The sequence below is a fragment of the Papio anubis genome, chromosome 7 (genome assembly GCF_008728515.1).
Source record: "Papio anubis isolate 15944 chromosome 7, Panubis1.0, whole genome shotgun sequence".
Lineage (NCBI taxonomy): Eukaryota > Metazoa > Chordata > Mammalia > Primates > Cercopithecidae > Papio > Papio anubis.
This window is the reverse complement of record NC_044982.1, coordinates 33004385-33018014: the sequence shown is the minus strand read 5'-3', so window position 1 is coordinate 33018014 and position 13630 is coordinate 33004385. Positions and strand designations below refer to the sequence as shown.

General features: G+C 40.5%; 1 protein-coding gene across 3 annotated transcripts in view; it reads left to right on the top strand.

Annotated features, from left to right (window-relative positions):
* The window catches only part of DNAL1 (dynein axonemal light chain 1), a 36365-nt gene that overhangs the window by 18671 nt on the left and 4064 nt on the right, over positions 1 to 13630 (top strand). For all 3 annotated transcript variants that reach the window (XM_017961354.3, XM_031667997.1, XM_031667996.1), the window contains exons 5-7: positions 4693 to 4748; positions 8820 to 8946; positions 10510 to 10650. In XM_017961354.3, the coding sequence (XP_017816843.1) occupies positions 4693 to 4748; positions 8820 to 8946; positions 10510 to 10650 (324 nt within the window). The remainder of the gene's footprint in view (positions 1 to 4692; positions 4749 to 8819; positions 8947 to 10509; positions 10651 to 13630) is intronic.

Here is a 13630-nt window from a genome sequence, read left to right as displayed (position 1 = left end):
AGAACACTTAATCTATTAACTTTGGATATCAATTTATTTCCTTATACAGTAATACATATGGTCTTTTTAGCCATTCATTACCATTTTCATGTGCAGTTTTTCAAAAAGGAGTTAGAGATTATCTTAGAAAAAATTGCATATATTTCTTATCTCCCATTGCTGAGGTCATTTCTCAGTCCTCATCTTAGTTGATGAATCAGCGTATTTTTGACACAGATGATTTCTCTTCCCTCTTTAAAGCATTTTCAGTATTTGGCTTTAGGATACTGTCCCCCTTGATTTCCTCCTGTCTTTTTGGCCACTTTTTCCCAGTTTCATATCCATAACCTTTAAATATTGGAAGGCCCCAGGACTCAGTTCTTGTATCTCTTCTCTTTTGTTTCTTCATTTACTCCCTAGATTATCTCATCCAGAGTCATGGCCTCACCATCAGTATGCTGATGGCTGCCACATTTAGATCTCTAGCCCAACTGTGTCCTCTGAATTGTAGATTCATATATTCCATTGGGTGATATTTCCACAGGATATCTGACAGACATCTCATACTTTTTAAAAATTGAATTTTTCATTTTTTAAAAAATTTAATTTTATGGCTGGGGATGGTGGTTCACACCTGTAATCCCAGCACTTTAGGATGCCCAGACAGGTGGATCACTTGAGGCCAGGAGTTCAAGACCAGCCTGGCCAACATGGTGAAACCTCATCTCTACTAAAAATCCAAAGAAGTTAGCTGGGCGTGGTGGCACACACCTATAATCCCAGCTATTTGGGAGGCTGAGGTGGGAAGAGCTCTTGAATCAAGTGTGAATCAAAGTGCTGGGATTACAGGTATGAGCCCCAGTGACTGGCCAACATCTCACACTTAACATGTCCAAAACTGAGTCTAGATATCTTCCCCTAACCCCAGATAAACCAACTCCTGTGTGTTTCTTTTCTTTTTACAGGATCTTGCTCTGTCACCCAGGCTGGAGTGCAATGTGATGCCATCTCGGCTTACTGCAACCTCCACCCCCTGGGCTTAAGCCATCCTCCCACCTCAGCTTCCTGAGTAGCTGAGACTATAGGTGTGCACCACCAAGCCCAACTAATTTTTTTGGGGTATTTTTATGGAGTTGGGGTCTCCCCATGTTGCCCAGGCTGGTCTCGAATTACTGGGCTCAAGCGATCTGCCTGCCTCAGCCTCCCAAAATTCTGGGATTACAGGTGTGAGTGAGCCACTCTTGCACCAGATTTATCTCAGATAGCGACAAGTCCATTTCTCCAGTTGTTCAGGCCAAACCTCTTGGTAATTTCTTGACTCCTCTCTCTCACATCCTCTCTAAAGCCTATTATTTCCTTTAATTTCTTTCATATTATATGTATGGACTTACAACCAAGAATATTTCCTCTAATTTCATGTCCTATTACTCTTTGTTCATTCTCTCAGCTTATGTGGTCCTGCCTCAAAGCTTTTGTACTTGAAGTTCTCTTGCCTGTAAATGTTCTTCCTCCAGATATCTGCATGGTGAACTCTCTTACTAACTTCCTTTGGGTCTTTCCCTAACATCATCTCCTATCAAAAAATCAACTGTTCCCAACCTCCTGATATTTCATTCCTTTTACTTGGTTATTTCTTTTCTCCTTCACATTTGTCACTATCTAATATACTTACTTATTTTGTTTATCTGCCAAATGTTAGCTCCTTGATAGCAGGAATTTTGTCTGTATTATTTGCTGTAATATTGCAAGTGCTTATTGCTGTTCCTGGTGTATGGTAGATGATCAATAACATGTGTTGAGTGAATAAATTATTGAATAAGCGTTTAATTCTTAATGAAATAGACAAAAGAAAATGGTGTTTTTTCATATCAAGAAGCTTTAAAGAATAATTATGTGATTTTCTTAAATATTTAATTTTCATAAATTTATAGTAGTTATATAGGATATATTAGTTTGCTAGGTTGCCGTTACAAAGTCCCACAGATTGGGTGGCTTAAACAATAGAAATTTTCTCACAGTTCTGGAGGGTAAAAGTCCAAGATCAAAATGTTCAGCATAGTTGATTTCTTCTGAGGCCTCTCTCCTTGGCTTGTAGATGACTGTCTTCTCCCTCTCTCATTTTTTTTTTTTTTTTTTTTTTTTGAGACAGAGTCTTGTTCTGTCACCCAGGCTGGGATACAGCGGCATGATCTTGGCTCACTGCAACCTCCGCCTCCCAGGCTCAAGAATTCTTCTGCCTCAGCCTTCCTAGTAGCTGGGATTACAGGCACACACCATGCCCAGCTAATTTTTTTATTTTTAGTAGAGATGGGGTTTCGCCATGTTGGCCAGGCTGGTCTCGAACTCCTGGCCTCAAGTGATCCACCCACCTCGGCTTCCCAAAGTGGTGGGATTACAGGCGTGAGCTTCCACACCTGGCCCCTCCCTCTCTCTTTACATGGTCTTTTTCTGTGTCTGTGTCCAAATTGCCTCTTGTTACAAGGATACCAATCATGCTGGACAAGGATACCAATCATGCTGGATTACGGCCCATCCAAATGACCTCATTTTACCTTAATTACCCCTTTATTTTTTTTAAGTGTCTAAATGGCCCAATTAACTACCTCTTTCTTTTTTTCTTTTAGACAGGGTCTTACTCTGTTACCCAGGCTAGAGTACAGTGGTACAAACTCCTGTGCTGAAACCATCCTCCTGCCTCAGACTCCCTGAGTAGCTAGGCTAGGCTTACAGGCATGTGCTACCATGCCCCATGCCCAGTTAAATTTTTTTTTTTTTTTTGAGAGGGAGTCTTGCTCTGTCACCAGGCTGGAGTGCAGTGGCACAATCTTGGCTCACTGCAAGCTCCACCTCCTCAGTTCAAGCGATTCTTCTGCCTCACCCTCCCAAGTAGCTGGGATTATAGGCATGCGCCACCATGCCCAGCTAATTTTTGTATTTTTAGTAGAGACGGGGTTTCACCATGTTGGCCAGGATGGTCTTGATCTTCTGACCTCGTGATCCACCCGCCTCAGCCTCCCAAAGTGCTGAGATTACAGGAGTGAGCCACCGCGCCCAGCCTAAATTTTTTATTTTGTATTTTTATTTCTGTAAAGGCAGAGTCTTTCTATGTTGCCCAGGCTGGTCTCGAACTCCTGGCCTCAAGTGATCCTCCCACTTCACCTTCTCAAAGTGCTGGGATAATTGGCATAAGCTACCATGACTGGCCCAATTACCTCTTTACAGGCTCTGTCTCCAAATGCAGTCATGTTCTGATGCTAGCGATTAGGATTTAAAGATAAGAATTTTCCAGGGAACACAATTCAGCCCATAACATGGGGTCTTGCTTCAGCAGTTAAATCATTTGGTGTGAATTAGACCACTCTTAAAATACCTTGCTCTAAAAGCTCATTGTTTCTTGTAAGACAATTTAAAATAATTTATAAAATAAATTAAAGTTTAAAGTCAAAGTTACATATGCCTGATTCACACAGACACACACACACACACACACACACATTCACACACAGATCATTTATTGTGTACTTACCATGGATTACACATCTCACTGAATGTTTTAGGTAATTACCTCATTTCATCCTTAGATTCCTATAAGATAGAAATTATATTTCCCCATTTTATATATGGTAAAATAGATTCAAAGAGGTTTGGTTGCTTCCCTAGAGAGTTGGGATTGAAACTCAGTTAATTGGATTTGAGTTCTTACCATTCAATTATGGATGTTGTAGAATAATGTCATCCAACAGAACTGTCAGCACTGTCCCAATACAGTTGCTACTAGCCACATATAGTTATTAAGCACTTGAAATGTGGCTAATGTGACTGAGAAACTGAATTTTAAATTGTAATTAATTTTAATTAAAGAGCCACATGTGGCTAGTGACCACCATATTAGACAAAGAAGTTACAGATGTTTAAGTTGTGAAAATTCAATATAATGATAAGCAAAAGTAATCACAGTAGTTTCTTGGAACAGAAATGAGGTTTCCTGGGTGTTTAAAAAAGATTTTTTTTTTTAATTTGGAAAAATAATATATGCATCTGGCTTTATTCAAATGGTTCAAAAGAGATAACAATGGGAAATGTCTACTTCTAACCATAGACTGTTATTTCCTCCCCAAAGACAACCACAGTTTCTACTTTCTTTTTTCTCCTCCAGAAATAGCCTATATGATATATAAATAGAAATAACCTTTAAAAAATAAAGATAGGCATTTTATTTTTTAACCAAATCACAGTCTAATTATTTAAAAACTTGAAAGCAAATGATTTTTTAAGTACCAAATTTATTTTATTTCACTTCTAATCCTTCATGGAGTGAGGTGGACAATACATAAATATATGTTCTTATTTTCTAGTGTGAGTTCTCATAAGAGATTTGAAATATATATGTTCCCAAACTCAAAATATTCTCTACTGCTCTTCTATCCTGTAATATTTTTATTAGCCAGCAATTTAAGACCATGTGTTCCAGATAGCTAACCATTTTTAAATTTAATATTGACATGTTATGAAATTATACCTGTAGTGTTTACTTTAGATGATAGGTCAATGTTATTTTCTACTTGATTACCCATTTTTGTTAACACAACCTTTCTTACTCATTGTATAAGGATATCTATTATATAAAACTTATTAAAGCTTTATTATACTAGATTTACAACAATTGTGTACTATGATTCTAGTAAACAAAAAAATGTTTTCTTTTCACTACAGAAAACTTGAGGATATTATCTTTAGGAAGAAACAACATAAAGAACTTAAATGGACTGGTAGGTTGTTATTTATTATTATTTTATTTATTTAATTTGCACACATCCATGAATAATTTCTTGGATAAATTCCTTGAAATGGAATTGCTAGGTCAGAAGGTATCAGTTTCTTTTAAGGCTTTTGTGACATATTCTCAAGTTGCCCTTCAAAAAGTTTGTAACAACCTATACTCCCACCAGTAATGTGTGAGATTTCCCAATTTCCCATACCAGCCTTAGGCATTTAAAATTTTTTTGACATGTCTTATTTCTATATTTATTGGCCATTTGAATTTCCTTCCAAAGAAGGTAAGATGGAGTAATAACGTAAAACTAGGCAACTTCATGAAAGATGAAGTGTATTTTTCTTGTATCTGTTCCCGAAAAGACAATAATTTTTAATGTGTTTATTGTTAAATAATTCATAAACATACTGAAATTTTGTATGGCCCTGACTCCTTTCCCCTCCCAATAAATCTAGCTTGTGCTTTGTAAGAGGCAGTGGGGAGCTGAAATTGCAGTGGTTTTCAACAGTAACCTCCCAAGACCAAACAGGCTAACATGGCCATCCTCCTCAGTACAGAAACAGTGGTAACCCTGAATAGGAGTCATGTTCAGAGGTGCAATTTTGGAATTATCTCAAATTTATTAGCCAAACTGTGAATTATATTTCCACCTCTGTGATTCTATTTACCCACGTAAAGTGTTACTGATGAGTTTTAAAAATGCTTGGAAATTCTTAAGGGTCAGGCTGGGCGCGGTGGCTCACACCTGTGATCTCAGCATTTTGGGAGGCCGAGGTGGGCGGATCACGAGGTCAAGAGATCGAGACCATCCTGGCTAACAAGGTGAAATCCCATCCCTACTAAAAAAAATACAAAAAAAAATTAGCCAGGCGTGGTGGTGGGCGCCTGTAGTCCCTGCTACTCGGGAGGCTGAGGCAGGAGAATGGCATGAACCTGGGAGGTGGAGCTTGCAGTGAGCTGAGATGGGGCCACTGCACTCCAGCCTGGGCAACAGAGCGAGACTCTGTCTCCAAAAAAATAAAGAAATTCTTAAGGGTCAGATTCTGGGATTAAATAAAGGAAGTTTATAACCATTAGATGAATTATTTGCTTTCTAATTGGATATGGTGAGTAAAATTCTTAATGCTCTATAAAAATTTGATTTTTTTTTTTTTTTTTTTTTTTTTTGAGAGGGAGTCTTGCCCTGTCACCTAGGCTGGGGTGCAGTGGCGTAATGTCAGTTCACTGCAACATCCGCCTCCCAGATTCAAGTGATTCTCCCTCCTCAGCCTCCTGAATAGCTGGGATTACAGGCACGTGCCACTGTACCCAGCTAATTTTTGTCGTTTTAGTAGAGATGGGGTTTCACCATGTTGGTCAGGCTGGTCTCGAACTCCTGACCTCAAGTGATCTACCCGCCTTGGCCTCCCAAAGTGCTGGGATTACAGGCATGAGCCACCATGCCCAGCCCACAACTGTAGATTTTATAAAACACTGTACACAGGCTACACTTAATTTATAAATAATGTTTTAGCTGGGCACAGAGGCTCAGATCTGTAATGCCAGCACTTGAGGAGGCCGAGGCAGTGGGATCACTTAAGGCCAGTAGTTGGAGTCAAGCATGGACAACATAGTGAGACCCTTGTCTCTACAAAAAAAAAATTTGTTTCTTTAATTAGCCAAGCATGGTGGCACCTGCCTGTTCTAACTACTCAGGGAGCTGAGGCAGGAGGATCACTTGAGCCCAGGAGTTCAAGGCTGCAGTGAGCTGATTGTGCCACTGCACTGCAGCGTGGGTAACAGTTAAGACCCTGTCTCTAAATTAAAAAATAAACAAAGAAACAAAAAACCAGAGATTTTTATGCCATTTCATAAAGCTCTCCCACTTCTGTAACCTCCAATATGATATTATTTACAGAGCAGACGTTTACTTTTTTGTTTTCAATACTTACAATGGGTTGACCTTAAAAAATCATAAATTTTAATAGCTGAGAGGTGCCTTAAAGAACTTGTCCAACTTCCTCATTTTTTCCAATGTTTTTTATGGTGGTGAAATATGCATAACATAAAGTTTACCATCTAAAGGATTTTTAAGGGTATAGTTCAGTGGTAGTAAGTAGACTTGTACAACCATCACCATCCATCTCCAGAACTCTCTTTGTCTTGTGAGTCTGAACCTCTATAAGCATATAATAGCTTCCCACTGCCTCTTCCCCCATCCCTGGCACCCACCATTCCACTTTCCATCTTTACAAATTTAACTACTCTAGGTATTTCATATAAGTAGTATCATACAGCATTTATCTTTTTATGACTGGCTTATTTAACTTAGCGTAATGTCCTCAAGTTTCATCCATGTCGTAGCATGTGTCAGAATTTCCTTTCTGCTTAATGTTTTTTTTTTGAGACTGAGTCTCACTGTATTGCCTAGGCTGGAGTGCAGTGGCGCAATTTCGGCTCATTCCAACCTCCGCCTCCCAGGTTCAAGCAATTCTTCTGCATCAGCCACCAAAGTAGCTGGGACTACAGGCATGTGCCACCACACCCGGCTAATTTTTTTATATTTTTAGTAGAGATGGGATTTCACTATGTTGGCCAGGCTGGTCTCAAACTCCTGACCTCAGGCGAGCCACCCGCCTCGGCCTCCCAAAGTGTTAGGATTACAGGTGTGAGCCATTGCACGCAGTCCGTTCCTGCTTAATGTTAAATGATATTCTATTATGGTATGTATGTACCATATTTTGTTTATCCGTTTGTGTATCAGTGGACACTTGGTTCACGTCCATCTTTTGGCTATTGTGAATTTACTACTGTGAACATGGGTGTACCAATATCTTGAGACCCCACTTTGATTTCTTCTGAATATGTGCCCAGGAGTGGAATGGCTGGATCCCCTGTTAAGTGATATCAGTTATCACATGATAATTGTTTTAATTTTTTAAGGAACTGCCAAATTGTTTTCTATAGCACCTGCACCATTTTACCTTCCTGCCAACCATGTACAGGGTTCCAATTTCTCCACATCCTCACTAATACTATTTTCTATGATATTGATAGTAGCCATCCTAATGGGTATGAGATGGTATCTCATTGCGCCAATCTCCTCATTTTACAGAGTAAGAAACTGAGGAGAGAAATGACTTGTTTACATGCAGAAGCTGACCAGCTTGCTAAATGACTGTTCAGTTATTGTCCAATTCTTGAAAGAGTCAGTTTATTTAATGACAGATTTCACTGAATTGATTCATTCAAACTTTGCCAGGTTTTCCTAATTGATATTCACTAGCCTACTTCACTAAAATCTTGTCTTTATTATCTACTTAACAAACACCTGTAGGAAATTGTATTATTGGCTGGGCACAGTGGCTCATGCCTGTAATCCCAGCACTTTGGGAGGCTGAGGCGGGCAGATCCCTTGAGTTTAGGAGTTCAAGACCAGCCTGGACAACATCTCTACAAAACCCATCTCTACCAAAAAGACAAAAATTAGCCAGATGTGGTAGTGTGCACCTGTAGTTCCAGCTACTAGGGAGGCTGAGGTGAGAGGATTGCTTCAGCCCAGGGGAGGTTGAGGCTGAAGTTAGCTGTGAGTGTGCCACTGTACCCCAGCCTGGGTGACAAAGCAAGACCCTGTCTCAAACAAAACAAAACAAAAAACAAATTTTTTATGTTTGAAAATTATCATAATAAATGTTGGAGAAGACCCTGAATTTTAGACCTAGCTCTATTATTTAATAGCAGTGTGTTCTTAGAAAAAGCCCTTAATCCCTCTATACCAGAAATCAAATAACCTGCCTTATCTTCTTTCAAGCAGATGTTGTAAGGACCAAATAATATACTCTGTGGGAATGTAATTTGAAAACCATAGCATTAATGAAAGTGATAAGGTGGTGCTGTTGTTTCGCCTCTTGGTGATTTCAGTATTTCAGTAGCTATTCTTAAAAAAACTCCCACACAGCTACTAGCTCTTCTACAAGTAGACAGGCAGGGTCTAAGTTCGCTTGGAAAGCTATTATGCATATCTTTATAAAGGAGACGGAAAGAAAAGGTTAAACATAAACATAAATCAAATTTTGTTCTTTTTCAGGAGGCAGTAGGGGACACGTTAGAAGAACTGTGGATCTCCTACAATTTTATTGAGAAGTTGAAAGGGATCCACGTAATGAAGAAATTGAAGATTCTCTACATGTCTAATAACCTGGTAAAAGACTGGGGTAAGCTGAGAGTGGCCCTTTGCTAACCGCCTACCGCCTGTTTATAGAAAATAGTCCGAGAGGGAAAAGATGCAAAACGAGAACGTTTATTTCTAAGCACAGAGAGAAAGTGGGAACATTTATGTCTAAGCTCAGAGAGAAATAGTATAGGAGTTTCTAAATTTTAAATGCTTAACATTTATATTTAACTATTTACTTAGGATGAGTATAATCTGATAGGTCCTGGTCCTATTAATCATGAAAAAAATTTAAGCTATTATCCAAAGGCTGAAGTAATCAGTTTAACTATAATACTTCATAGGCAGAAGACTTGTTTGATATCTATGTTACTTTGCTTTTTTATTGTACATAATTCATTCAGTTATATGCGATGAACTACACCAGTCTCTTTGGATACATAGTTGAATAGGACATTATCTCTGCCCTCAAGGAGTTCACAGCTTAGTGGGAAAAATTAGTTTGTAAGCTAATAATTATAAAACTATGTGATAAGAGGCCAGGCGCAGTGGCTCTTGCTGGTAATCCCAACGCTTAGGGAGGCCGAGGCAGGCGGATCACCTGAGGTCAGGAGTTCGAGACTAGTCTGGCCAACATGGCAAAACCCAAAAATTTTTTTGTAAAAATACGAAAAGATAGCCAGGTGTGGTGGTACACCCTGTAGTCCCAGCTACTTGGGAGGCTGAGGCATGAGAGTTGCTTTAACCCAGGAGACAGAGGTTGCAGTGAGTGGAGATCATGCCTTTGCATTCCAGCCTGGGTGACAGAGGGAGACTCTTTCTCAAAATAAATAAATAAATAAATAAATAAACCCACAAAAACTATGTGATAAGTTCTGCAATAGAGATTTGAATGAGTTGTTTTAAGAATTCAAAGATGAGGGAATGGGTACAGACAAAGGCAAGTTAGCTTAACCTACACTGATGCAGCACAGCATGAAGAAGACCTGTCACTGGAAAGTGATTTGTTCTTTTTGACTCTGAATCTCATTTCATTTTATTTCATCCTTATGCTAGCATTTAAAGTAAAGAAGTGTGTCTTCTTTTTCCTTCCCATCCTGTAATGTCTTCTGAGAATGACTTTATATGGTATAACTTTCCCAGTTTCCTTCAAAATCTTAAACAACTAATTGTCATGAATAGTCACAAACTGAGGGTTAATGATATTGGAATTTAATCCCCAAAATTGTAACAGTAAAACTTGCTGGGTTTTTTTGTTTTGTTTTGTTTTGTTTTGTTTTGTTTTGAGATAGTCTTGCTCTGTCACCCAGTCTGGGGTGCATTGGTGCAGTCTCCGCTCACTGCAACCTCCACCTCCCAGGTTCAAGCAATTCTCCTGCCTCAGCCTCCTGAGTAGCTGGGACTACAGGTGCACGCCACCACGCCTGGCTAATTTTTGTATTTTTAGTAGAGACAGAGTTTCACTGTGTTAGCCAGGATGGTCTCAATCTCCTGACCTCGTGATCCGCCCGCCTTGGCCTCCCAAAGTGCTGGGATTACAGGCGTGAGCCACTGTACCCAGCCAAAACTTGCTGTTTTAATATGGAAAATATTATTTTACTTGTAGCTGAGTTTGTGAAGCTGGCAGAGCTGCCATGCCTGGAAGACCTGGTGTTCGTAGGCAATCCCTTGGAAGAGAAACATTCTGCTGAGAATAACTGGATTGAAGAAGCAACCAAGAGAGTGCCCAAACTGAAAAAGCTGGATGGTGAGTGATTCTGAGCTGGCTTGGACCTGTCTTCTAGGCATAAAAATGGAATTTGTGGCATGGAATCGTGAAGAGGAGAAAAACTAAAGAAAAAATACCTCTGATATTCCAGGTCATTTCTATCTATATAAAATTGAATGGTCTAGGTTTGAGCCAAGGTAAGATGAAAAACTGCTAGGATATTTAGACTGGTACAAGATTCTCCCTAGACTGAAAGCTTACAAGAAAGCTAGGCCTGACCAGGCATGGTGGCTCACGCCTGTAATCCTAGCACTTTAGGAGGCTGAGGCGGGTGGATCACCCAAAGTCAGGAGTCTGAGACCAGCCTGGCCAACATGGTGAAACCCCATCTCTACTAAAAATACAAAAATTAGCTGGGCGTGGTGACGGGCACCTGTAATCCCAGCTACTTGGGAGGCTGAGGCAGGAGAATTGCTTGAACTCGGCGGGCGGAGGTTGCAGTGACCCGAGATTGTGCCATTGCACTCCATCCTGAGCAAAAAAGAGTGAAACTCCATCTCAAAAAAAAAGAAAAAGAAAAAAGAAAGAAAGAAAGCTAGGCCTAGGCCTTATAAATCTATGTGGGGCCAGTCACAGTGGCACGTTTCTGCAGTCCCAAGCTATTCAATGAGGCAGGAAGATTGCTTGAGGTCAGGAGTTTGAGATCAGCCTTCATAATATAGCGAGACAAACCCTGTATTTATTTTTTTTAATTGTATATTTATTTTTTCCTGATATAAATTTCCTTCTGTTATGTTGGATTAAAGCTGGAATTATTCAGGGTTTGGTGCTGAGCCACCTCCTTTTCTCACTCTTCCCTCTATCACAAAGAGGTCACCCATGAAAGCAGTAAGAGAGAAGGATCCTGGCCAGGTGCAGTGGCTCACACCTGTAATCCCAGCACTGTGGGAGGCCAAGGTGGGCGGATCATCTGAGGTTGGGAGTTAGACCCGCCTGACCAACATGGAGAAACCCATCTCTACTAAAAATACAAAATTAACCGGGTGTGGTGGTGTGTGCCTGTAACCCCATCTACTAGGGAGGCTGAGGCAGGAGAATCGCTTGAATCCGGGAGGCGGAGGTTCTGGTGAGCCATGATTGTGCCACTACACTCCAGCCTGGGCAACAAGAGCGAAACTCCATCTCAAAAAAAAAAAAAAAAAAAAAAGAGGGAGACGGATCCTGACTTCCAGACAACATCAAGTTCCATGTCTATCTACTATCTACTTGTACTTTTATGTAAAAGAAAAATAAACTTCTAGTTCACTTAAGCAAGTTAAAAAAAGAAAGAAAGCTAGGCTTGTCCTCAAGTCAGAAAGGTGACACAAAGGTCACAAATTTTGGTCAGAATCAAAAATTATTCTGATTATACAGAATAATCAGAAATACATGGTAAGCAGTTGCTTTTTTACAATTGGATCAAAATTGTGGTGTTCTCTCTCACTGTCTCTCCCCTCATCCCCAGTCTTAGTTTCCCAATATCTAAGATCAGTGTCAGCATCAGTAGATAACCCTGATTAACTGAGTCAGGTCCCATCTCCTCCACTTAATAGTTTGTGAAATTGTGCTAATTAATTAATCTCACCAAACCTTGTTTATTTGTAATCTAAAAAGTGGAGATGATAATAGTACCATTAGTAATCATTTTAGAACATATATCAGAGTATTATTATGAGGATTAAATGAAATAATCTATGTGAAACACTGAACACATGGAGATAATCTATGCTAAACGCTGTGCTTAACATAAAGTAAGTATTCAAAATATATGTTATTAACTGGGTGTGGTGGCTGACAGCTGTAATCCTAGCACTTTGGGAAGCCGAGGTGGGAGGATCACTTGAGGTCAGGAGTTCAAGACCAGCCTGGCCAATATGGTGAAACCCCGTCTCTACTAAAAATACAAAAATTAGCTGGACGTGGTGGCGGGCGCCTATAATCCCAGCTACTTGGGAGATTGAGGCAGGAGAATCACTTGAACCTGGGAGGCGGAGGTTGCAGTGAGCTGAGATTGTGCCACTGTACTCTAACCTGGGTGACAGAACAAGACTCTGGGAAAGAAAGAAAGAGAGAGAGGGAGGGAGGGAGGGAGGGGAGAAAGGGAGGAAAGGAATGAAAGGAAAGGAATGAAAGGAAGGAAAGAAAGAGAGAGAGAAAGAGAGGGAAAGAAAGAAAAGAAAGAAAGAAAGAGAGAGAGAGAGAGAGAGAGAGAGAAAGAGAAAGAAAGAAAGAAAGAAAGAAAAGAAAGAAAGAAAGAAAGAAAAGGCCGGGCGCAGTGGCTCAAGCCTGTAATCCCAGCACTCTGGGAGGCCGAGGCGGGCGGATCACGAGGTCAGGAGATAGAGACCATCCTGGCTAACATGGTGAAACCCCGTCTCTACTTAAAAAAATACAAAAAACTAGCCTGGCGAGGTGGCGGGCGCCTGTAGTCCCAGCTACTCGGGAGGCTGAGGCAGGAGAATGGCGGGAACCCGGGAGGCGGAGCTTGCAGTGAGCTGAGATCCGGCCACTGCACTCCAGCCCGGGCGACAGAGCGAGACTCCGTCTCAAAAAAAAAAAAAAAAAAAAAGAAAGAAAGAAAGAAAAGAAAAGAAAAGAAAGAGAGGCTGGGCACAGTGACTCACAACTGTAATCACATCACTTTGAGAGGCCGAGGCGGGCAGATCACCTGAGGTCGGCAGTTCGAGACCAGCCTGACCAACATGGAGAAACCCCATCTCTACTAAAAATATAAAATTAGCCAGCTGTGGTGGCACATGCCTGTAATCCCAGCTATTCAGGAGGCTGAGGCAGAAGAATTGCTTGAACCCGGGAGGCAGAGGTGGTGAGCTGAGATCACACCACTGCACTCCAGCCTGGGCAACAAGGAAGGGAATGGAATGGAATAGAATGGAATGCAATGGAGAATGGAATGGAATGGAATGGAGAATGGAATGGAATGGAATGGAGAATGGAATGGAATGGAGAATGGAATGGAATG